The sequence below is a fragment of the Vigna umbellata genome, chromosome 9, assembly GCF_029865625.1.
Source record: "Vigna umbellata cultivar VRB3 chromosome 9, Vumbellata_1.0, whole genome shotgun sequence".
NCBI lineage: Eukaryota > Viridiplantae > Streptophyta > Magnoliopsida > Fabales > Fabaceae > Vigna > Vigna umbellata.
Genome location: NC_142173.1, coordinates 34739538 through 34764656, shown reverse-complemented (window position 1 = coordinate 34764656; position 25119 = coordinate 34739538). Strand labels below are relative to the sequence as shown.

Sequence of the window (25119 nt, the reverse complement as noted above, 5' to 3'; positions counted from 1 at the left end):
AAGAAAAGGCCCATGGGTTGGCCCTGACCTACAGGACTTTTAAAGAAATTTTGGCCTTGTGGACTTTTTCTACAAAGGACTTTTTGGTCCTGTGGATTTTTCTAACCCCAACCCACATGGGTTAGGACCAAACCATGCAAGAGACGTCAAATTGACGTGTCTACCTTAATGTTGACTTGTTCATAGCTCTTCATTTATACTGTATATATATTAGTTTTGAAATATGCTGTAATTAATGTTTTATCGGAACGTTATATACTATAATTTTAATAGTTTTTATAACTAAATTTACAATTTAGTAACATCATAAAATTCTTAGTGAGACTGAAAATAATCCCATCTTAATCTTATCTTTAACCCCCTTAAAAGGAGATTCTAGGAGTTAAAGACATTTCTTTTACCCCTACTTGGAAGACTTTCTAAAACAAGACTTTTATAAAAGTGAATTAGAATTGAGCCATAAGACATGGGTTAAATTGACACCTTTACTTTTCACTAAGAATCTTCAAAAATACCTCATTTGCATCTTTTTTTTTATGGAATCTTAAATAGGCGTCTTGGCGAGCAAACGTTACCATGTTAGGACTTTCGAATTTAGGATTGTATTTACCATATGATTTTAATATGATATTAACTATTGAAGAAGATTCCAATTATTAAATGAGTAACTGCGTCCTCTGTAGAAACATATAATTATAAAACCGATATGTTGATGGTACAGCGAAAACAGTTCAGAAATATAATGGTACAATATCACATTAAAAAAACTTCAACTTCACATTAGTAGTCATCACCCCTTGATATAACTTCTTTGCATGTTGGTCGGAGTAAGATTGTATGTTCGAATTGTGATACATAACTTCCTTTCACATCACACAGAGGAGGATACGGCTGCATAAAATAACAAAAAGTTACCACTTCACGAAAATAATTTCAAAGTTAGAATTAGGAAAACAACAACATACAAAATCAAAAGGGCTTTTGCACCAAAGTAGGCAAATATGCCTCTAATATTACCAAAATGGGCAAATTCAAACCATATTACGAAAATGGGGAAGTCGTGGGGGGCCCAAACGACTTCAATTGAAGAAGTCGTGCCCCCCTACACGACTTCACTGTTGATATGAACAGTGTCGAAGTCGTGCACCCCAAAAACGACTTCTGACGACGGTAATCGATTACAACGTAACAGTAATCGATTATAGAGTGTTGAAATCGTGACCACCTTACACGACGCCCGGGCGCGAGCTTCTCGCAAAAACTGGCGCCCGGCACCCCTCTTTTAGCTGGACGAGCGTCCTCTCTTGCGTCCACAGGGCGAACGTTCTCTTCTCGCTGGACAAGCGTCCTCTCGTGCGTCTTCACTGGACGAGCGTCTACTTCTGCTTGCAGGACGAGCGTCCACTGCGCGTCTTTGCTGGACAAGCGTCCTCTTCTGCTCGCTCTACGAGCGTCCACTGCTCGCTCAGAGCGCAGAGTGCTTCTTGCTACACAATCAAGCTGGTAATCGATTATCGAAATGTCGTAATCGATTACCAGTACGTTTTCTGCCTGGTCACCATTTCAACTCTCTGTAATCGATTACCAAATCAATGTAATCGATTACAGGACCCAGAAGTCGTTTTTGGGGTGCACGACTTCAATACTGTACCTATGAACAGTGTGAAGTCGTGCAGGGGGCACGAATTCTTCTTTTGAAGTCGTTTTGGCCCCCCACGACTTCACTTTCGGTCAAATTTTGCCTATTTTGGTAATAAAGAAGGCATATTTGCCTACTTTGGTGCAAAAGCCAATCAAAAGACATGTTGCATCAAAGAACAGACACGTGTTGGTGCCGAGTATATTATCATTCATGTCCAACATTGTAATTGACAACACTTTTGTTAGACACAGTTCAGAGTTACCAAAATCTCCCTCAGACATGTATTACTTCTCATTGAAGCCATTAAAATATGCATTAAATTTTTAAAAAGTTGCAAAAATATTTATATCTACAAAAGCATACCTGAACAATGCCAGCGTCACACAAATTCTTTAATGCCATTAAGTATTTAGTCTCCCCCAGGCGATCTAAATATCGTCTACAAAAGGCCAAAGTAGAGAAGTTCTTGTTAATATTTGCTAACAGTTGTTTTGCTCTAGGCAATCTCAGCGGGATATGACCAACATCAAAATTTTTCATGTAGTGGCTACATTCCAGGTCTTCTCGTACATATCCTTTTCCTGAGCATAATATAACATACATAACATTTAAAGAACACTTACGTCCTGTATTGTTCGAAGAGAGTACAATAATCTAAAACCCAAAGAAACCACAATACCCGTTGATGCGAAGGTTTCAATAGCAAAAAATTCACCCTCTTCCATCTTTGTCTGCTCCCCGCCTTTCACAATGGGAACAGATTTTCCAGCATGGATTTGGTAGCGACCAATGCTATGCCCATTCAAATTCCATATACTCTTCACTGCAATAACATTCCCATTACAATATATATCACTTTCTATACGATAACACAATACTGGTATTATTATATACTATAGAAATATGGAGACAAATATTATAAATTATATGATTGTGAGAAAAATCATCCTTTAGCCATTTTCAAAAACTTGACCTACTAATAAATTAAGGCATCAATGAAAGTTAACAATATTGTTTCCAATATATATATATATATATATATATATATATATGTATATATTAGATTATTATGAATTATTTAAATTATCAACCAATATTAAATTATTCAACTAATATTGCTAAGACCATCTACCAAATATGATAGAAACTACATATCAAGCACTGGACAGTCTAGTACAGCAAAGAGTCTAGGAACCTTAAGACAATTTTATTGAGCCATTCTTCACAAATAATAATGAAATGTTAATACATAATGCTTCCATTTCTACAATGCGATGAGAAAGATATGATCCAAATAAAAAGACAATAAAATACATATTACTAAGACCATCTACCAAATATGATAGAAACTATATATCAAACACTGGACACTCTAGCACAACAAAGAGTCTAGGAACCTTAAGACAATTTTATTGAGCCATTCTTCACAAATAATAATGAAATGTTAATATATAATGCTTCCATTTCTACAATGCGATGAGAAAGATATGATCCAAATAAAAGGACATTACAAGCATCGTATACCTTGATACACCTTTCCGTTAATCTCAACCTCATAAGATTCCATGACCTCTTGTATAGCGGCACCAATGTCACAAAGGCGCACATCGATTCCAGCTTCCTAGATGGCAACCATAGCATTCAAAGGAACCAGTAAACCACAAGATTTAATTGGTGCATACCAAAACATCACAACACAGAGCAAACAATAAAATGAATGGTAGAGGGGATAAGGAAGAGAAGTTATTTTTCAGGTTAAGCTTATGAAGCTTTTCCATTAAAGAGTTCTATAGATAGAGAAACCGTGCAAATCACATTTGAGTATTCCTACTCTGATATTTTTTCTTATTGTATATATATATATATATATATATATATATATATATATATATATATATATTTATTGATATGAGTATGCCATATGAGAAGAAAAAAGTCTTTTGATTAAATTGATTCAGTGTAAATCAGTACAGGAAAACATATATACAGAGAGAACTCTACCCCTGGCATAATGATTACAATGATTTCTAGTATCTTACAATACTCATACATGAATAAATTATTAGCAATGCTTACAATCCCGTTCAAGATGATAGGACCAAACACTAAGTAGTTAAAATTGAGATTGTGGTTAGGATCTTGAATGGTTCACCAAATCTTAAATCATGAGATTGTAACACGGATCATGGATTTCACTTTCTACAAACAAAATCAATCTCTTGATCAACATTTTGTATGAATGAGGATAAGGGATGTTGTCAGAGAGTGGAGAGTTTATGAGAGGAGAAGGAAGAGTTAATGTCCTAATTGTTTTAACAGTTAGGAGAGGCGAGAAGTTAGGAATTGTATAAATAGAGTTCGGTAATTTGTATAGAGGGGTTGTTGAATATTCTTTGGTAGAGACAGAATGTTTTGTCCTGTGGAGGGAGATTAGGCTCCCGTACTGTGAATGTACATATGTCTTGTTGAATTGAAATACAAAACTCATTCTTTTACAGTGTGAGTTCTTGTTTGTGAGTGTGTTAGTGAGTGTTTTAGATAGGTTTCATACCCAGAAATCAATTGGTTCAACCTGCCGAATCCAAATTGGGAGAGAAAGGCGAAATGGAGGGAAGAGTCGAAGGGCGATTGAACGTAGTCAAAGGACAACTAGAGACCATGGAGATTGCAATGGATGGGTTGAAGGCGGAGACGGGATGCGCCAAGACTTACAAGAAGTCATGTGAATCCTGGGAGGATGAAATCGAAACCAGGAGGGAAACTCGGATGGCAGCCAAGCATCCATCAACGAGAACCGAAGGGGCAAGCGAGAAGAAGATGTTGGAGGGAGAGAAGTCGAACGCCATGATGGGCAACCCAATTGGAGAAAAAGGGTAGATTTCCCAGTCTTTAAGGGTCTCGACCCGTTGAAATGGATTAATCGGGTTGAGAAGTTCTTCGAGCTACAAGGTGTGGTGGAGGAAGAAAAGTTATCATCAGTATGGAAGGTAACGCCAACTATTGGTTCAAGTTCTGGAACGATAAAGCCAAGAATCGTTCTTGGGTAGGCCCGAAGGGAGCAATGATTGTTAGATTCAGAGGCAGGAACAAGGGTACCATCTTTGAAAGGTTGGCAGGGATTAAGCAGACTGGGACCGTGGAAGAGTACGTTCAAGATATCGATATCTTGGTGGGTCAGACAAAGGGAGTGTCGAAAGAGTAGCTATTGGGGTATTTTCTCGAAGGTCTGCAAAAAACGCATCTGAAACCAAGTTCAACCACATGATCCGCAAGAATTGATGGCAACTATGAGGATCGCACAAGATGTTGAGGAGGCTCACAGTGGTGTGAAGGCTGGGAGCTGGAGTGTGACCAAGAATCAGCCCTCTTAGGGGCGTACAACAGGAACCGTGAATTCTTGTTTGAGTGTGTTAGTGAGTGTTTTAGATAGGTTTCATACCCAGAAACCCATCAGATGTAAACAGGCCCCTTCTAAATTTCTTAATTGTATATTTAATTGGATTTGGGTGAAAGACATAGCTAGTGCACATTACGTGAAGTACGTTACATGTGTCTTTATTGGGTTTTATTTTAACTACAACAAGGTGAATTTTAATTTCCTTAATTTTTAATTTGGTTTGGGTTTTATTTTAATTTAAACCTCTTCAATCCAATAAAGTGAATAGGTGATGCAGTAGAAAACACACATAATAGGGTTAATTTTTAATTGCATTAATTATTAATTAATTTTAGGTTTTATTGTAACTGAACCCCATTCACCAAAAGATTTGAACCTGTGCAGCAGAAAATACAAAAAAATGTTGATCCACACAATTTAACTACTTGACGATCATGTGTAAGATTTGAATTGAAAATACTACAAGCTCATAGGATTGAACGTTTTAGGATGTAAATATATATTCTAACTATACCGCCAAACAAATAAAGGTAGACCGACACTTTATTAAAGAAATATTAGATAGTGACCTAATCACAACTTCTTATGTCCCTTCTAAACTTCAGCGAGTAGATCTGTCCACAAAAGGTCTTCCACTGAATGATATCATGATCTCACATGCAAGCTGGAAATGATAAATATCTATTCACTTGCTTGAGGGGGATTGTTGATTACAAGTGTGTTGTTGGAAGATTCTAGAGGTCTCCTTGTAATCATTAATATAGGATTAGAGTTCTATATATAGAGTGATGTCCTGTCTCATTAAATCAATTCAACAAAATTGCTTCTCTTCTATAGTTAATCTCTAGTTTGCGATGTTCTCTAAGCCCTCCTAATAAACCCAAAGGTTGGTATTAAATACCTTGGTATTAGAGCTTCTCACGAAGTCTTAGAGCTACAAGAGAGTGGTTCATGTGGTTATATTGACATAACTGTCTTGACAAGGGACTAGCCAAGTAGTTGATGCACAACAAGCTCAATGGGCACAAAGGCTACGAAGTGTTTGCCGAATACCAATTGCAAGACACGGAACATGAATTTCACTTGAAATATAAGATTCCAGTCAAATTTCTTTACAAGGGCTATGAGAAAAGTTTGAGTCACACGAATATGACTAGTTAATTTAATTATTTCTTTAGACAAATGGAGTACATTTATCAACATGATATTAACAGTGTTTGTTCTGAACAATTCGACATTATTAATTGACCATGTTAGATATAGATCTACACAACATAATACTGCTCATTTGACAGGGTTAAGCATCTTTTCCAGAATGTACCTTAATACCCGTATTAGTTGCTTCCCGAGAGGCTTCAAGCAATGGATCAAACATAGGGTTGAATGCCACAGTAAAAGCACAATCAACTATATATCCTATAGAAAGAATCCATAAAAGGGTTCAACAGGAGTAAAATTAAAAAATACACTAGTTACTAGAATTATCATAGCTATAGAAGAATTGATAAAAAAAAATTCCCACGCATTACCATCAACATGGGTGCCAAAATCCAGTTTCATCACATCATCATACTGAAGTATAGTCTTGTCCCCTGAATTTGGGGTCCAGTGAGCAGCAACCCTGGGGGAGTAAGAGAGTTATATTTAAGAAAACAAAATGATGAAAAAACCACAAACAACTGTGAAACTGTGAACATCGTATTGGAACAACAGTTTTTCAACTATCTTTGGCACTTAATTGTAAGTCAGTTACACAACTAACTCTATATGCAGTTAATACAAGTCGCTATAACAAATATACTGATCCAACACATACTTCAGGGTCACGGTTGTCATTGTCAAATTGCAGATCGGCCTACCTGAAAAGTGGATAGCAGGATACTGCAATAACTCTCAACCGTTCAACTGATTTGATATCTAATCAGTTGTCTTAAAACTTCAAGGTACTTTCTTCTTATCATACTCTTAATTATATATTTTTTTATATAGGCAATTTTGTTCAATGGTGCATCAAATCATTTCTAAGACACGCATTTTATCACTTAATTCATTTTAATATTGTTATTTATTTTGATCATGTAGAATATTGTTTCAATGATTTGTTATATAGTTATTTTTGTTTTCAAACTTGTTCTCATAAGTGTAATTTTACTATCACAATTATATAAAAATGTTTCATTTATTATAATATAATAATTTATTGTCATAAATCTTTTTCATGAGCATCAAACACAGATTGAAGTTCTAAAGATGAAAGATTTATGTTTAAATTCGAATTATTAATTTAATTTTTTTCTCTACGATTTTGATTAAGTGGTGTATTATAATCTTTATTAGTATAAAAAGATATTTCATTATAAAGAAATAAAAAGACATTTGAAATATTTTTAAACTTCATTCTTTGTTTTCTTTTTATAATTTTTTAAAAATAATTTTTAACTTTGTTTCATTTGTCCTTTCCTTTTCTTCATTTGTTTCGTTACCTATGTTAATTTGCATAAAAAATGAAAACCGCAGATCAAGATTTACAGGTACCAAATCAATAAGAAAACAGATATGGGCCCGGATCCGGGTATACATATTACCTACTGGAGATATGATGAGGCAAAATTTATACCTGTTGGGTATGAGAATGAATTTTTACTTTGGGAATATGGATGGGATAGTAAAACTCACGCCTGTCTCGTCCCATTACCATCCCTAGCTGCTATTCACTGCCTAGTACAGTGCAACCTTTGATTTGATCAGTGTAAAATGATATCAGATTACTCTTCTTGCTCAAATCTCTTATGGTCACAAATACCAGTGTCCCTCTTCTCATATCAATTATTGCATGTTCCCCTCCATTTAAAAGAATCTAACAAGTGTCAACAAGTTAGCTAAAGAAATTGTATATCTATTGAATTTCATGCCACTCGGTATGATTTCAAATCTTAGGTCATCAATCAAGTGTTGGTGCATAGGTATATAGGTCCTGATGGTCTTTATGTGTATCCACTCCTTCAACTTCAACCCAGATTGGTTCCCATGCATATTTACTTTCCAATTTAATAAAGAACAGCATAAGTAGTTGTACTAAATGTGTCATGCTAGGTTAGGCCATCCTAATAGTTACGGTCATAAGCGTGTTTTATACCAATTTAATTTTCTGCTTTCTAATAAAATGTATCAAATTTTGTTGTACTAGTTGTATGAGAAAGTCGCAGAGACTTCTCTCCACTTTATCAGAATATATTTACTCTTCACCTTTATAATTAGCTTAATAGGACCCTCCATATTATCCTCACTGATAATTATCACCTTCGTAGATGCTTATTCTCACTTTACTTGGCTCTGCAACTTAAACATAATTTAGAAACATTGACTAGTTTTAAAAAAAATTTGACCATGGTTGAACTTCAATTTAATATTAAACTCAAAAAGTTACAAACTCACAAAGGAGGATTATTGAACACAAACAAAGACACGATTTTCCAGTCATGATTATTAATCAACTTTTCTTATTGGTTCTTCCACCTTTCTTCACATTCCAGATCATCCAAGGCACGATTTTGCCATTTTTTTATTAGTAAGTGCCATTACTACATTTTCTCAAGCACATTCATTTCGATTTAATTTTTCTTTAACAATCACTCATCCAGATTGACATTCCCACATCAATAAGGCACTTCACTCGATATTTAGTACAAAAAAGGAGAAACCACAGATACAGAGGAAAGTAGAAAACAAAAATATAAAGGGTTACCAGTTTAAAGAGCATCCTGTGGGGAATGCAATGCCAGCTTGAAGGCCATCCTCTGATATTAGCTTACGGACAGTGTTCTCCAATGTTTCACATATGTCGGTCATTAACATTCCAGGCTTTAAAATGCCTTTCATATATTTGCGAACCTACTTATAGATAAAAAGAGTATACTGAGTTACAGATATAAATAATACCACCATTAATGAAAAAATATAGAAAACCAGATGACACAACAGGGCAGAAAAACAAAAGGAAACCAAGACTTAATTCCCCTCATTAAAATATAACGGAATACAAGTACAGAGGGAGCATGATTGAGCATTTGAATATTATTAATAGTATATTTTGGACATATATTCTAATCACTTGGTAACCTAGGTGATCTGTATTAAACCCACCTAATTTTCTCTAAAAGTTTTCCACAATTCTTCGAGAACTTAAAATAAGGGTCAGATCCACTTTAATTTTTCCCTCCACTTCCCATCTTCCTTTCCTTCTCTATACCATATTCAAACAATAAAAGGTGACAATCTTGACAAATTTTCTTTTACAAAACTAGCCATCAAAATAAAGGGTTAAAATCTGGAAAGTAAACCAAAATTACCACCTGACGATGAACTTCTGCTGCTCGACGAACTGAATTATATATTGGTTTCTGCAGGCGCTCCAGTTCTCTCTTCTCCTCTGATGTAGTTCTCCATAGGTTACTGGTAAAAAGATTCTAACATTACAAAGAAAATTTACATAGAATATTTAAAAAAGGATGAGAGTCAAACTGCTGTTAATGTCGGTGTGATTCACTCACATGTCACTTGTGACAATTAACTAAACTTCCGAAAGTAGGCTTCTTTCATTCATTTGGTTTATTTCAGATTTGAGGGGGAGTCTCAATAGATTTGATAAGGATTTATGGTTGAGCTAATGAAAATTATTGTTTTATAATACTCCAAGATTAAAAAAACAAAAAACTACTTTTAGCTCTTTTTTCAAATCCTACCAAAACACCATATATGGGACCATAATCTTGGTGTGAAATCCTATTTCCAATCAAAGCAGTCAGAGGTGAAATGTAGTTTGGAAAAGCCATATAAAAAATCAGTATGGCAGTATGGCAGGTCACTGCGGCTACTGTGTTAAATACAATATCTGCATACTTTCAAAAAATGAAAACTTGTAAACCCAACCATAATTAGGGTTAGAGATGTTTTTGGCTAGTTCTATAATACCAAATTCTGGCAACTGTTGTTCTTATTTAAAAGTGAAATCTTTTTTTGTTTGTTACTAAACATTGATCTGTTAGCTCTGGACTTTTTACATGTCAAATGGAATGCTAGCAGAAATTTCTTCGGCCAAAAACTTCTGTTGAATAAAATGACACAAGATCTCTCTATGTTTTGTTCACTTATGAAGCACTAGGTTAGTAGCCATGTGACGAGCTGCCTGGTTATCACAATATAACTTCATCAGTTGAATATCACAAAATCTAAACTATTGAAAAAGTTGTTTAATCCATATCAATTTACACGTGACTGTGGCCATAACTCTAAAATTCCTTTCTCACTACAAAAGTAACAGCCATATTCAACCATTTTCTCTGGATTTGGATCCATAGGATTGTCAATGACATGTGGTCAGTCATGCTTGTTTTCTCCAAAATTACTAGAGAACTTCCTTTGACTTGTTTCTATCGGTGAGTATTTCAAGCAATCAATATGCTTTGTTTGAAGGCCAATAAATAAATTCTGCTTCAACAGGAAAATTATGGTAACTGATGGACAAATTTATGAACACCAAAATATGATGTCACAAACTTGTTTTTCAATCGGCAAGTATGACCGAATCGTTCAAGTAATAAACTTGGTAAGACCAAGTATCGTTCTTCCCAAAGGACTCACGGCCTAGTTTAGTTATGTGGTTTCTTAATTAGCTAAGACTTACAGACAAAATATGTGGAGTTTAATATGCAAGACAGAAAATAAACATGTATGCATGAAGTTTTGATCAATGGCAAAAAGCAAAAGATAAACACCTTCAATGATATTTATGTATGAATATGTTGTTGGGGGTCAATTTCATCTTATCCACTCTCATATATTTTAGGAATTCAACATTCAAATCATCATTGTTAATGCCACTCTCTAAAGTACCTTTTTAGAAGGCTTCTCCCTAATCACGAGTTCATACAATTCCTAGCATTCCTAATGATCAGTTCATAAGTGCAGGAGCTTAACGACAACCAATATCATATTGGGAGAAATTCTCCGAATCTAGACTTCCCCGTACGTGCCCGTATCGACAAAACCAATAATCATGCATCGAATGAGTTAAACAATGCAAGCATTAAGCAAAGAGGAAAAACCCTAACTAATGATGAAAGAAAGCATAAGTCTTAATTAAAAGATGTAAAAACAGATTCCATATATGAGAGTTTCACAAGATTACATTGATTCCCCAACAAACATACAGAGTTTAGTTCACCATATTCATGGTAAACCTAGATGAATAACAATGAAAGAATGAAAGATAAAACCTGAGAAAGAGAAGAGGAGAGTTGTCACCATCTCCCAATCTACCCCAAGGGGTGGAAAAGAGAGTGTTTGCTTCGTTTCTGCCAAAGATACCTAACCCTAGGAAACCCTAAAGCTTAAATACCATTCGTAAATTACAAAAACTTAGGTCCAAGCCCATTAAAGTGCCGCTCAGCGGTAAGTGCGTGTCTTGTTTTCTCCCCTCAGCGGCCATTTTGCCCCTCAGCGGATCTCCCGTGAGTGCCTGAGTGTCGCTCAGCAGTAAACTGCCGCTGAGCGGTGACTTCGGCTTCTCCTTTTGCACTTTTTGATGTCTTTTCTGATTTCATCTCTCTCCTTCTTCACTTCTTTCACCAAATTCACCTTAAAACCTGCACAAAAACACTGAAATCAAGCATAAACCTGTCCAGCTCTCTTATTTCCAAAAATATAAAGAAAAGTATGATTTCAAGCTAGTTTCTAAATGTAAAGGTTGCTTTTAGTGTCAATTTTAATCATAAAAATAACAGTTTTTCAACTGTTATCACAACCCCAAACTTAAAACTTTGTTTGTCCTCAAGCAAATAAGATGTAACTCAATCTTCAACCAATTCATATGATGGTTCACTCATTCAAAAATTCTCTTTTTCAAGATAAGTAACAACTTCACTCAAACTTATGACCAAGAGTTCAATCAAGATGTGCACATGCTTTAGTGTTCACAAAGTCATTTAAATTCCAGCAAATGCTATTTTCATGAATGATCAATCAATTAAGCATGGATGTTCATGTGTTCATGTAATATTTCCTCACTAAGTCAAGTGTTTCACTCACACTCAAGTGTATAAGAGATGATCACTCATTCACTCTACTATCACAATGTCACATGAATCAACTTTGCCTTTCATTTTACCACAATCAAAAACATTCACATGCATGCATCATCACAAGGACTTTTCTATGGCTTATAATGTGGCTGGGCTAACAAGAAAATTGGTTTTTCTAGATCACAAAACCCTTGAGTTCAGAGAACCATACAACACAATCATCTTATTCTTTCCCAACTTTCTTTTGCCTTTGCATTGAGCTTTGCTTCTTTTTCTTTTCTTTTCTTTTTCTTTGCATATTCTTACTTTTTAGCTCTTAGCTCAATGTTTTTCATGTTTTCCCAACAACCCCAAACTTGAACATTTAACAATACCACACAAGATCTTCTACTTAACTCAAGGTAAAGATTTTTCAATCAAAGGTTTCAGTGTATGTTCAAGGCTAAGGGTTCAAAAGGATTGAACACAAAGTGTTCTCTTTTAGTGGGCTAATTTTTTTTTACAAATTTGGCCAATAACAAGGTTTCCAAAACGGCCTTGATCATATGATGCAAAACAAGCAATTGATTCAATCATATAAAAACTGGGCAAAACCATTCATGCTTTCAAAGTAATAACATTCCACAATAACAACTCTGGAGCTCAAAATCTCACATATAAGCTCATTCACATTTGACATACACATCCTGCTTAATTTCACAATCACAATCATAATATCATGCATTTGTTCACAAAGCTTGTGAATCACCTGTATAAGCATTTTAATGTGCATATCATCTTAACATCAATTAATCATAAGCATCATTCAGCATTACTTATCACACAATCACAGTTAATAGCAAACCATCACAAGAAATCAGGTGTCAAATAGAGTACATCAAACCCTAATCTAAAAACAAAAACAAATAAGTTCAGAAAACTTAAACCACAAAAGCATAATCATATGATAGCATTTATCAGTAAATGCTATCTCAGCTCCTCATCAGTCTGAGTTGTCCTCTGTATCTTCTTCTTCTTCCTCATCTTCAGCATCTTCAAATGCATCATCATCATCAGCTTCATCTTCTTCCATCTCTCTAGCCGAAGCTTCAGCTGCTCCAGCTCCTCCTCCATGCACTGGCTCCTCTGGCCAAGCTACCACATTATGGAATTCATCCATAGTCCACTTGTGGGCTGGAGGTGTATCATACATCCCCACAATCATCTCAGCAGTGGCCACCTGCCCTCTGTGAATGGACTGCAACTGAGCACCTATAAGAGACATATACATGTCCCTCATCTGGAATGGTTCTGCTTCATGTGTATCAGCAGATGTCTGGCTCTGTGCTGGCCCTCTCTCTCTACGAGCCCGGCGTGGTGGAACTGGTTGAGCTGCATCATCACCTCCACAGTATTGTCTATAGTAGGCCTCATCAATAGCTTTTCTTGGCCTCTCAAAAGGTGGAGCAGAAGTGTCCACCCCAGCTATCTTACAAAGGTGCGTGATCAAAGAAGGATGTCCTAGTGGTGCTTTGTTGTTTGAAGTATTAGCGCACACATTAATCTCATCAGCTATCACCTGCCCAATATTAACATTCAAGTTTCTGATAGCACAGTAGATGAAGAATGCCCTGCTGAGACTAATATCTGACACATGTGAACATGGCTGAATGTTGGCATGAGAAAACGCCATCCAATACTTTGCAAGAGGAGTCAAATATGTCCTCCTAATGTTAACCACTGAGCCAGATCGATTCCTTTGGAAGTGTCCTCCAAGTATACACAGTACTCTCTCCACATCCTCATAATCAGCACCTTCCTCCATGCAAAGAGCAAACTGGCACTCCTCACCAGCCCATACAGTGTCCAGAAAGTTATTAATTGAATCAGGATCATACCTGATAGCATGGCCTCTGACATAGCCCAAATAATTCTCAGCTGGATAATCACCAATCTTCTTTGCATTGGTGTAAAATTCCTTAACCACAGCTATGTTGGCAGGTGCAGGATAAGTAGCTAGCTTTCCCCAGTCATTCCCTAAAACTTGCTCTCCAAATTGAGGAGCAAAGTTAGGTATCATTCCAACCTTTCTCTCCATTAGAAGTCTCCTGTCCTGAACCACTTTAAAGTGCTTCTCATGTTTCCTAGAGAGGAACCTACTAGAGTGGGGTTGCTCTGGTTCCTTTTCCTTTCTCTTGGTTGCCATGGTTTTCAATCTTTTTCCTAAAGAGGATGCCATTCCTACATTCAAAACACAAATACAAAACCACAGAATATGATGTTAATCATTAGTAAAACACAGAACACAACTCCTTTCGAAGCTAAACCACCGCTGAGGGCCAGAATTCCCCCTCAGCGCCACCAGTACTACATTCCAGATCACAAAAAAAACCAGAAAAATCAAATCTGGCAGAGTGCCGCTCAGCGGCAGTTTACCCCTCAGCGGTAACCCTGCAGATTTTTGAAAAACCTGTTTTAAAGCTTTCCTAACTCCACCCAAATGCAATTTTCAGTTTTCCAGTTCATAATCAAGCAGTTTAATCGGTTCAAACATCAAATATATCATCAAATCATGCCAAGAAATCAAAACCCCTAAATCTTCATGCTTTGACAATCATATTCAAAATCAAAAACCCTAGAATGAACAAAATGCATTTTACTTACTTGGGTGGAGATACTAGATGCAATGAGAATGCTTCCAAGCTAGAATGCTCTCTTCCAACCCCAAACTTTGATGGCACACTAGTGAAAAAGTGAGTGGAAGAGAAATTTTCTTAAGAGGGAAGAGTGAAAAGATGTGGAAAACCTTGGAGAAGGTATGTGGGAGTGTTTGTGCAGAGAAAAATCTGAAAGTGTGAGAGAATACGCAGCTTAGGGTTTAAAAATACCCTAATGGGCTCGGGTCCCGCTAAGGGGAACTAAAACCCAATCTGCGAGAGTACCGCTCAGCGGTAAAGTACCGCTCAGCAGCACTTTCGTGATGTGTTATTCTCCTTCTTTTCTTAACCTACGTACCTCCTAAACATGCCCCCCACTGGCTTCCTGCAATTCAATGTTCAAAATTCTTATGCAAACCCTAACTAAAACAAACAAACAGAAATATTCAATCAACTGGGTTGCCTCCCAGGTAGCGCTTGTTTAACGTCACGAGCCTGACCCAAAATCCACCAACACCCTTCAGTAGGTGCAAAATTTTCTTACCAACACCCATCAGTAGGTGTTACAGCCATTGTATCCTTCAGTAGATACTTAACCACCTAGCATCCTTCAGTAGATGCTATATCCAACCAACTAAATACAAAAATAATGTTCACAAATTAAAAATTACAAAACCAAATCAAAAGTTTTTAAATTCACTGGGTTGCCTCCCAGCAAGCGCTCTTTTAACGTCACTAGCTTGACCCAAGCTCAAGTTCCTTCTTCTTTTTCTTCTTTCTACTGAACTTCTTCAGAAATTTGATCAAACCAGGAACCTGTTGCAATGTCTCAATCATAGGAACTTTAATCTCCAATTTCTTGAAGATTTCCATAAAGCACTTGAATTTCTTTTCCTTCCTATGATTCTTCTTTAGATGAAAATGTGATTTTTCATATGATTTCTTCTTCTTTCCTCTCATCTTCTTTTTCTTCCTTTTTCTCTCCCTACATTTTCTCTTTTTCTTTTCTTTTATTTTTTTCTTCCCTATTCTTTTTCTTTTCAACTTCTTTATTTTCACACAAATTTTCTTTCTCTCTTCTCTCTCAACCACTTCTTTTTCTTTTTCTTCATCTTTATCTTTCTCACTCAACTCTTCTTTCTCTTTTCTCTCTACCCTTTCCTCATCTCCCTCTAATTTTTCCTCATCAAGAATCTTGTCACTTTCAGTGATAATGACTTGCTTTAAGGTTAACTTCAGTATTAACATCATCATTCAATCTCTGATTGATGTAACAAAGTTGCATCTCCATTCTTTTACATGATTCTTCAATGCTTTTCTGAGTAGAGTCGGAATTTTTCAAAAATCGTTGAAGGGTGTCCTCCAACCTATCCAAACTTCCTGATAGAAAGGGTTGTTGCTGCCATTGTTGTTGTGGTTGGTTCTCAAAATGTCCAGCAGCTTGCCAAAATTGGCTTTGATCCATGCTTGAGTGAGGTTCCCACCAGTGGTTGAGATTACTTTGGTAGAATTGAGTGCCCATATAGTTAAATTCTTGACCAAATTGCATTCTGCAGACATTAGGCACAAAACCCTAAAAACAATTGTTAGCACAAAAAGATAGAGAAAAAAAAATCAAAGGATATAATTGAAAAGATAAGAAGATAGGAAATAAAAATAGAAAAAATAAAAACAGAAAAATAAAATAAAATAAAATAAAAACAGAAAAAAAAATAAAATAAAATAATAACAAAAAAAATAAAAACAGAAAATAAAAATCGAAATTCAAAATTAAAGTCAAAGATAATCAATAATCACACAAATTAACCAATTAAACCAGAGTCCCCGGCAACGGCGCCAAAAACTTGATGGACAAATTTATGAACACCAAAATATGATGTCACAAACTTGTTTTTCAATCGGCAAGTATGACCGAATCGTTCAAGTAATAAACTTGGTAAGACCAAGTATCGTTCTTCCCAAAGGACTCACGGCCTAGTTTAGTTATGTGGTTTCTTAATTAGTTAAGACTTACAGACAAAATATTTGGAGTTTAATATGCAAGACAGAAAATAAACATGTATGCATGAAGTTTTGATCAATGGCAAAAAGTAAAAGATAAACACCTTCAATGATATTTATGTATGAATATGTTGTTGGGGTCAATTTCATCTTATCCACTCTCATATATTTTAGGAATTCAACATTCAAATCATCATTGTTAATGTCACTCTCTAAAGTACCTTTTTAGAAGGCTTCTCCCTAATCACGAGTTCATACAATTCCTAGCATTCCTAATGATCAGTTCATAAGTGCAGCAGCTTAACGACAACCAATATCATATTGGAAGAAATTCCCCGAATCTAGACTTCCCCGTACGTGCCCGTATCGACAAAACCAATAATCATGCATCGAATGAGTTAAACAATGCAAGCATTAAGCAAAGAGGAAAAACCCTAACTAATGATGAAAGAAAGCATAAGTCTTAATTAAAAGATGTAAAAACAGATTCCATATATGAGAATTTCACAAGATTACATTGATTCCCCAACAAACATACAGAGTTTAGTTCACCATATTCATGGTGAACCTAGATGAATAACAATGAAAGAATGAAAGATAAAACCCGAGAAACAGAAGAGGACAGCTGTCACCATCTCCCAATCTACCCCAAGGGGTGGAAAAGAGAGTGTTTGCTTCGTTTCTACCAAAGATACCTAACCCTAGGAAACCCTAAAGCTTAAATACCATTTGTAAATTACAAAAACTTAGGTCCAAGCCCATTAAAGTGCCGCTCAGCGGTAAATTACCTCTCAGCGGTAAGTGCGTGTCTTGTTTTCTCCCCTCAGCGGCCATTTTGCCCCTCAGCGGATCTCCCGTGAGTGCCTGAGTGCCGCTCAGCGGTAAACTGCCGCTGAGCGGTGACTTCGGCTTCTCCTTTTGCACTTTTTGATGTCTTTTCTGATTTCATCTCTCTCCTTCTTCACTTCTTTCACCAAATTCACCTTAAAACCTGCACAAAAACACTGAAATCAAGCATAAACCTGTCCAGCTCTCTTATTTCCAAAAATATAAAGAAAAGTTTGATTTCAAGCTAGTTTCTAAGTGTAAAGGTTGCTTTTAGTGTCAATTTTAATCATAAAAATAACAATTTTTCAACTGTTATCAGTAGCATCATTCCTTGTAATGATTACATCCAAGGTTGTTAAACTCGAGAGTTTATGTAAACTCGTGAGAGTTCAGTAAACTCGTGAGAGTTCAGTAAACTCGAATCATAAACTCATAAGAGTTTACTTTACATGAAAAAAATCTAAATTCATAAAAATCTTTTTCATAGAAATATTGTTAGTGTAAAACATAAATTAATATGTTAAAGTCTCTATGTCTAATCCTCTAATAATGATATCATTATCTCCATCATTTTCTCGAAACGTTGAAGATGTACTTGGATTAACTTCTACCTAGTTTGATGGGTTTCCAAACATAGTAAGATAAACTTCTTCACTACAAACACAAAAAATAAAATGCCGAACAACTTAAAATATTGTCTCAACAAGGGTTGTTCAACAGTGCAGTGTGTATCATTTTATTTTTCAAAAATAAAATGAATGGTGTGGTGCTATAAAATGAAACCCATTAATATTGTGCTGTAAAATGCTTTGGTAATAACACATGAAATCAATTTAAACATCACCAACGGTATAGGTGGCAGAGGGTTTACACTTACGCAAGCCGTGAGTTCGAAGACGAGATTGACAGCCAGATCAACGGAAAATTGACGCAATGGCAAGATCAACGGCGACGACACGAACAAAGGCGAGATCAAACGACGACAAGGAAGGCGTGACGGAGGCCGAGATCGACGACGAACGACGGCGCGACAAAGGCAAGATCATACGATGAGATTGACAGCGAGAGCGCGAGAAAGGAGATGAATAGTGAGAACGAAAGCAGTGAGTGAATCAGTTCAACAAAAGCTCTAAAAACCTAATCTGGTGAGCCCTAAAAAGTTTTCTTCTCAAACTCGCAAAATCGGAACCCAACTTGTGATTTCAGGCGAGTTTTTAACAAGCCTATCACCAATTCTACCGATCCCACACCAAAAACGAGTTTGCTTACGAGTTAACTCAAAAATACCGAGTGAACTCGTAAACTCAACCAAGTTAATGAGTTAACTCGTGAGTTCGATAACCATGACTACATCATTAACATAAACAACTAAGTAAACATATTTTCCACGAGATTGTGAAATTAGAAAACCAAGTTGTTGGATATTGTTTAAACCTAGAGAGATTAACAAAGTTTGAAAATGAGAATAGACTCTGCCTAAGCAACAAATCTAAGAGGTTGTTTCATGTAGATTTCTCACCAAAATCACCAAGAAGAAAGACATTTTAATGTCTAGCAGATGGAAGGGCCAATGGTTAATAGCAATCATAACAAGAACTTCCTTTGACTTGTTTCTATCGGTAAGTATTTCAAGCAATCAAAATGCTTGGTTTGAAATCCAATAAATAAATGTTGTTTCAACAGGAAAATTATGGTAGCATCATTCCTTGTAATGACTTCATCATTAACATAAACAACTAAGTAAACATATTTTCCACAAGATTGTGAAATTAGAAAACCAAGTTGTTGGAGATTGTTCAAACCCGAAGAGGTTAAGAAAGTTTGCAAACGAGAATAGACTCTGCCTAACCAACAAATCCAAGAGGTTGTTTTATGTAGATTTCTCACCAAATCACCAAGAAGAAAGACATTTTAATGTCTAGCTAATGGAAGGACCAATGGTTAATAGCAATCATAACAAGAAAAAGACAAATTATAGTGATTTTTACAACCGGAGAAAAAGCATCACCATAATCAAGACCATATATTTAGGTATCCCCACAATCAACCTTACCATTTTGTCCAACTTTGATATAAAGTTCCATTTGGGAAAACAAAAAGACAAAATGAGGTACTTTAGATTCAAATGAGGAGGAAGGTATTCTATTAATAAGAAAACATGCAATGATAATAGCATTTTTGTAGGGAGGACAACTAGGACTAAAATGCATTTAATGATAATATGTAGGTAGGTATATGAAAAGAGGATGAAAGATGGAAGTTGCTTTTAGTGACTAATTTTCATTCAACATTGAAGGACCAAATTGAAAAAACATACACTTCCAAGGACAGGAAAGATCATTCAGCCCTTTTTTTAACTTCCATAGATTTAGATGACCCAAGCAATCATGAAGCAACTTCGTAGGCAATGATACAAAACAAGACAAACATTTGTTTCAATGATAGAGTCCTAGACATTCATGTCTTGTGCCAATCAATCAACTCATAACAAGTTCCTCTATAATAAAATAATGCTCATAGCGATGACATTGAACAATTCAATGATTTGGTTAGTTGACTAAGGAAGATTAATTGAAAGGACAAATAGGGACAAAATGAACAAACTTCAACTTTAAGGAAGGAGAAAGACAAATTGAACAAATTCACCTGAAAGCAACTTTAGAGCCATTTGCAAAAGGCAACCAAATGAAGAAATTTTGGAGAAGATAATGAGGTGAATAAAGAAAAATAATAGAGAAGTAATCAAAAGCACCAAAATCAATTATATGTGGACCTTGACAATCAATAGATTGAGAAAAGTGGGTTGTTCCAAAGATGGTTAGGCTTTGCAATTGGATTTCAGTAACAGGTACACATCTTCAAAAAGCTTGTGCTCAAATTTGCTTACATGCCATGGATACATTGGCTAACCATGCAAGGAATAACACATTTCTTGAGTGTGTCCCATCACCTTACAATAAGAACACCGAGTTCAACCACTTCTCTCACCACATCCACCTCGATTTCCATGTCATCCTCTTTCATGACTTGACACCATGGAAGAGACATCAACTTGAGTGTGTCCCATCACCTTACAACAAGAACAATGAGTTCAACCACTTCTCTTACCACGTCCACCTCAACTTCCATGTCCTCCTCTTCCATGACTTGACACCATGGAAGAGAAACCAACAGATTCGACCAAATTTTCATTCCTTTTAAGAGTAGCAACACAAAGTTGAGTAATTAAGGAAATGTATCTTCTTTATTCCTTCCAATGAGTCAGTATCAAGGAACATATTCAACTCTTCCACAGCTGTGTGGGCTTGGGCAACAAAGGATATCATGTCAAGGTCAATTGTTTTAGAGATGCCAACTTATATATACCTGCAGATCTATATACTAACACTAACTCTATGTTACCAAGTACACGACTGGTTCAGCCTAGCTTTAGAAAGATAGAGCGGCACAAGATGCTATTGGCTCTTGCTACTAAAATAAATATATCCAACAAAAGTTCTGCTCAAGCTGCTATAGTGTTGTGCATTCCTGTTTTGTTATTTTCAAGACTTTGGGAGGAGTATAGGTAGTCAACAAAATAAGCATCTACATACCATGTTAAAATGTTTTGTCAATTTTTATATTGCAAAACTTAGATACTTTCTGTTTCAAATGTGGTTAATTAACAAAAGAAATACTTTAGCCAGACAATATGCTTCCTCTGTTTTTTTTTTTCCTTTTCAAAGTAGCAACACGTCAAACAAAAAAGAAAAAACAATGGTAACAGAGTTCATTTTACTCATAAATTCAAATCAAATTTGCAAGCAAAAATGTCAGATATTGCTGAAATTTATTCATCATCAACTTACTCATCTTTGTATTGCTGAATTTCACCTTCAGGGAAATCTCCAGATGGAAATAGGTCAATAACAGAAATTGATGGTGGATCAGTTTGTTCTAAGAGTTCTTTCTTTTTCCTGATCATCCAAAACAAATCAGAAATTCAGAAAAATTTCACCATCATGAGAACAAAGCACTAATGACAGAATTGAAGTCCTCACTTGCTTCTAGTTTTCTTCTTTTTCTTCTTTGAAACTTCTGTCAGAAGAGAAAATGATTCAACATTAACAACAACACCATAAAATATATCAGATATAATATAAGCCAAAAGTAAAGCATCACCAAGAAGGTTTATGTTCCTCACTGATATGATTAAGTTGGATGATATGGAACCTATGTTTTCATGTGTTGTTGATCATGAAATCATGATCTTTCAAGGTGACATTGTTGCTCTTGTCACAATATGTGTGACAGCATCAAATTCAATCAAGTTAATTCGCTTGGAAACTCATTTGTGGAAATCAAGTACGCTCATGAGTTTAAAGACAAGTGTATACAAGAATGGTATTCACATTGCTTTAATAGTATATGTAGTTTACATTTCATTTAGGTATTTATTTTTCAAATTCTTTCAATCAAATTCTGAGTATAAGCTGTTTGAATTAAAAAAAAAAAAAACAAGTTAGTTTACACATGTTTGTGAGCTTTCTTGAGGCGTATTTTTTTTTATGACACAATATTTTAGTTGGACCACAAAAAATAAGTTACAGTAGCATTAAAATAACTGTATTTTACATTTTCTGTGTTGTACAAGTGTACATCACAATAACAATGCAACCATTAAAAAACAAAGCCTCTAATTGTAATTTGAGAAAAAATGGTATATTTAATAAAAGGAAATTACAACCGATTAGAATATATGTGAAATAAATCCTGCTGTATGAGACAAATGTATTCATTTCTTACATGCAAAAGAATTTTTTTATTGTTGAACTTTAAAAGATTTGGCATAAATAAACTGAGTTACTCAGAAAATAAATGAAATATGGATTCATATCTTACAACACTCAGACTATAAACATGTAATGTGGCAATTAAATAATTTAAATTAGGTGAATTCATTTTGCATAATTACTACCTTTACTGTCATCTCCTTCTTTTGGAGACAATGGAGGAAGGTCACCAACTCTTTCTACAAGACTTTGAAGCTCTGAGGCTCCATTTTCTTCTTGTAAGTTGTTCAATTGAGAATTTTCCTCCGCCATGAAAGAAAAGCTGCATGCTCAATAAAATTAAAATGGTCAATTCTACAAAACAACCAAACTTCAATAACAGAAAGAGGTGTCCATCTTGTCCAGTAAGTTCAATGTCAAAATCTAGCTTAGGATATATCAAAAGTCAACAATTCATACCTCCAAGGTACAACAAAGAGATATAAGTTACAAAATATGGAAAGAAATGACTATATTGAATACAAGAAACCATTATAAAATTTATTGAACTCTACCAAAGGGAAGCCACAGATGAAATTCCACTAATGAAATGTCCATGCTAGTGATATATTTAAATTAGAATAAATAAATTTAACCAACCATGTATAGTAAATCAAATGAAACAGCAAATGATCAAATAAACCCTCAAGTTTACGACTTTCATCGAACCTAAACGTTGAACAAGAAGGTACAAATACATCAGAGGAAATTCCAAATTTCTCCGGAAATAACCATTACTATGACCACAATGACTATGATCAACGAATTACACACAGAAATTGAAGCATGTAAAACTAAGTGCATGCTAACTACCTCCAGCAACACCCATAAGTATGACCACTACGACTACCACCAACGAATTTTTAAAGAGAGTGGAAGATATAAAATGTAAAATTAAGCACGCAAACATCCCAAGCAAAAGTAGATTCAAAATTGCAGAGTGGTTGATCAATGCTCGATTTCATGGGACAAATAGTAGAAATAGTAGAAAGCATACACAAGGGTAATATCGATAAACATAGTTGAGACAAAATATTACCTAAGCTGGTCAACTTTGGCACAGTAGCTTTGCTGCTTTCTGACAAGTAACGAGAACGGAGAAATTAAGCCAATAACGAACACAAAAGTAGATGCAGAAGTGAATCCTTACATTAGGTTTGTTTACTTTAGTTTCTCACACCAAACGACTATGGTGGCTGCCGTTTTGTGGTTTAAAATTATTTTCCTACATTAGGGGTTTTAATTTAAGATTTTCATCAGGAATTAATAATTATTTTTAATTATTTAATAACTATACAACATGCTTTTCAATTTTGTAGTTGAAAATTGAAATTAGAGATCAATTTAAAGTATGTCGAGAATGGATCAAATTCAATTAAAAGTAATTCAAGTACATTCTCATCTATTCTATTTAATTATTCTATTGTAATATTTGAATTTACAATTCTTTTTCATGGGAGATAAACTCTTACTAGTTTATGAAATTTCCACTCTTCTACATAAACTCTTACGAGTTTATGAAATTTCCACTCTTCTAAGTAAACTTTCAAGTTTGACAACCTTGTGTGTATTATATATTACCAAATAATTTAATAATAATAATATAATGAATGAAGAGACCATGTGAGAGGAAGAGAGACAAATTCTGACTGATAAAGTAGTGGTGGTATGGGGTAAAGGTAGGTGGATGCACCTCCATCTCAACCGTTAGATGAAGAGGCCCTCATAATCAATAGTTGTTTTAGAGGCCTGGAAGGATGCACCATTGAAAAGGGCCCCAAGCAAAGATAGGAAAGCAAATGCATAGTTTTAGTTGAAAATATAAGCAAATGCATGGTATCATTGATAATATACCAACTACCAAGTATCTTTGGGGCATCAACCTTTTAATCTTATGAGTGGAAAGTGGGTTTCTTGAGGGAAAATATAACATAACTTGCAGGGTTGTCCTCTCTAGTGGCATGATCAATTATTATTCACAAAAAGAGTGCCAATTCTTGGTTTTTCAATTTTCATTTCCTTGACATAGGTATTTTCTGACAAAAAAAAATGCCATAACTTTCCTATATTCAGTTTCTTGGTCAGCATAACCTTCCTTATTCATTCAGAACTTTAAAAATAAAATAAAAGCCATTTAAAACACTTAGGAATATTATGACTCAAAATACAACACAAATATTGATATGCCTTAGAATTGAGGTTATCTAAGGTGTAAACAAAAACTGCTCCTAAAAGATTAAATCCCTCAACATGCAACCCTTTTTCAAGTCAAGATCAAGACCATAGTAAAGAATTCAAACTTTTAACTAGGACAAGGAAATTCAAAACCCTAAATGCATATTGAACGGATCCGCTGTCAAATGCGTATGGGCAATCACGAAAAATGACACGAAAAAGCCAAAGATTATGATGATAAAGAAGAAATACAGTTAAAGGGGAATACACTTCATAGGTTTTTCAACCGAGATGCAGATAAAAGGCACGTTACAGTCCAATACACTTCACCTAATAACATACTATTCAAGAAGTCCCTGATTCTTTTTCAATGTTCGTAAAAGACTTCTACATTCAATCCTTAAGTAAAAATACCTAATTACCGGGGTGGTGATCTCCGTGAGTGAGGTGGTGAAGAGCTGACTGCGAGTGTGCAAGTTCTGCACAGAGGGTACCCTGCGAGAAAAAAGATCGAGAGAACAGAGTGGGTGTTTGAGGGAGAGATAAAACC

General features: G+C 35.3%; 1 protein-coding gene and 1 pseudogene across 2 annotated transcripts; one reads left to right on the top strand and one right to left on the bottom strand.

The window, feature by feature from the left end:
- Positions 1 to 678: 678 nt before the first annotated feature.
- On the bottom strand, positions 679 to 25119 carry LOC148193336 (methionine aminopeptidase 2B-like). Of its 2 annotated transcripts, XM_088099057.1 has the most exons (13): positions 24984 to 25092; positions 23434 to 23472; positions 22541 to 22677; positions 21624 to 21660; positions 21432 to 21539; positions 9392 to 9491; positions 8785 to 8930; positions 6569 to 6660; positions 6361 to 6455; positions 3167 to 3263; positions 2322 to 2465; positions 2006 to 2223; positions 679 to 891 (listed from the first exon to the last, which is right to left on the bottom strand). In XM_088099057.1, exons 3-13 carry the CDS (start codon positions 22665 to 22667, stop codon positions 781 to 783), a joined length of 1275 nt encoding a protein of 424 aa, XP_087955183.1. In that variant the 5' UTR covers positions 22668 to 22677; positions 23434 to 23472; positions 24984 to 25092; the 3' UTR covers positions 679 to 780. The 2 variants fall into 2 exon arrangements, with proteins under 2 accessions (XP_087955183.1, XP_087955184.1); XM_088099058.1 differs by lacking the exon at positions 23434 to 23472 and having other exon boundaries at positions 24984 to 25119.
- LOC148193337 (uncharacterized) lies at positions 4199 to 4871 on the top strand (annotated as a pseudogene).

What these genes read in the sequence shown, in the direction of transcription:
- LOC148193336 (XM_088099058.1), bottom strand. Translation starts at nt 22,667, where the DNA reads ATGGCGGAGGAAAATTCTCAATTGAACAACTTACAAGAAGAAAATGGA. An exon ending in AAGAAGAAAACTAGAAGCAA is followed by an intron (nt 21,540 to 21,623) that starts GTGAGGACTTCA and finishes TTGGATGATCAG; the next exon opens with GAAAAAGAAAGAACTCTTAG. An exon ending in TGAAACCTTCGCATCAACGG is followed by an intron (nt 2,224 to 2,321) that starts GTATTGTGGTTT and finishes TATTATGCTCAG; the next exon opens with GAAAAGGATATGTACGAGAA.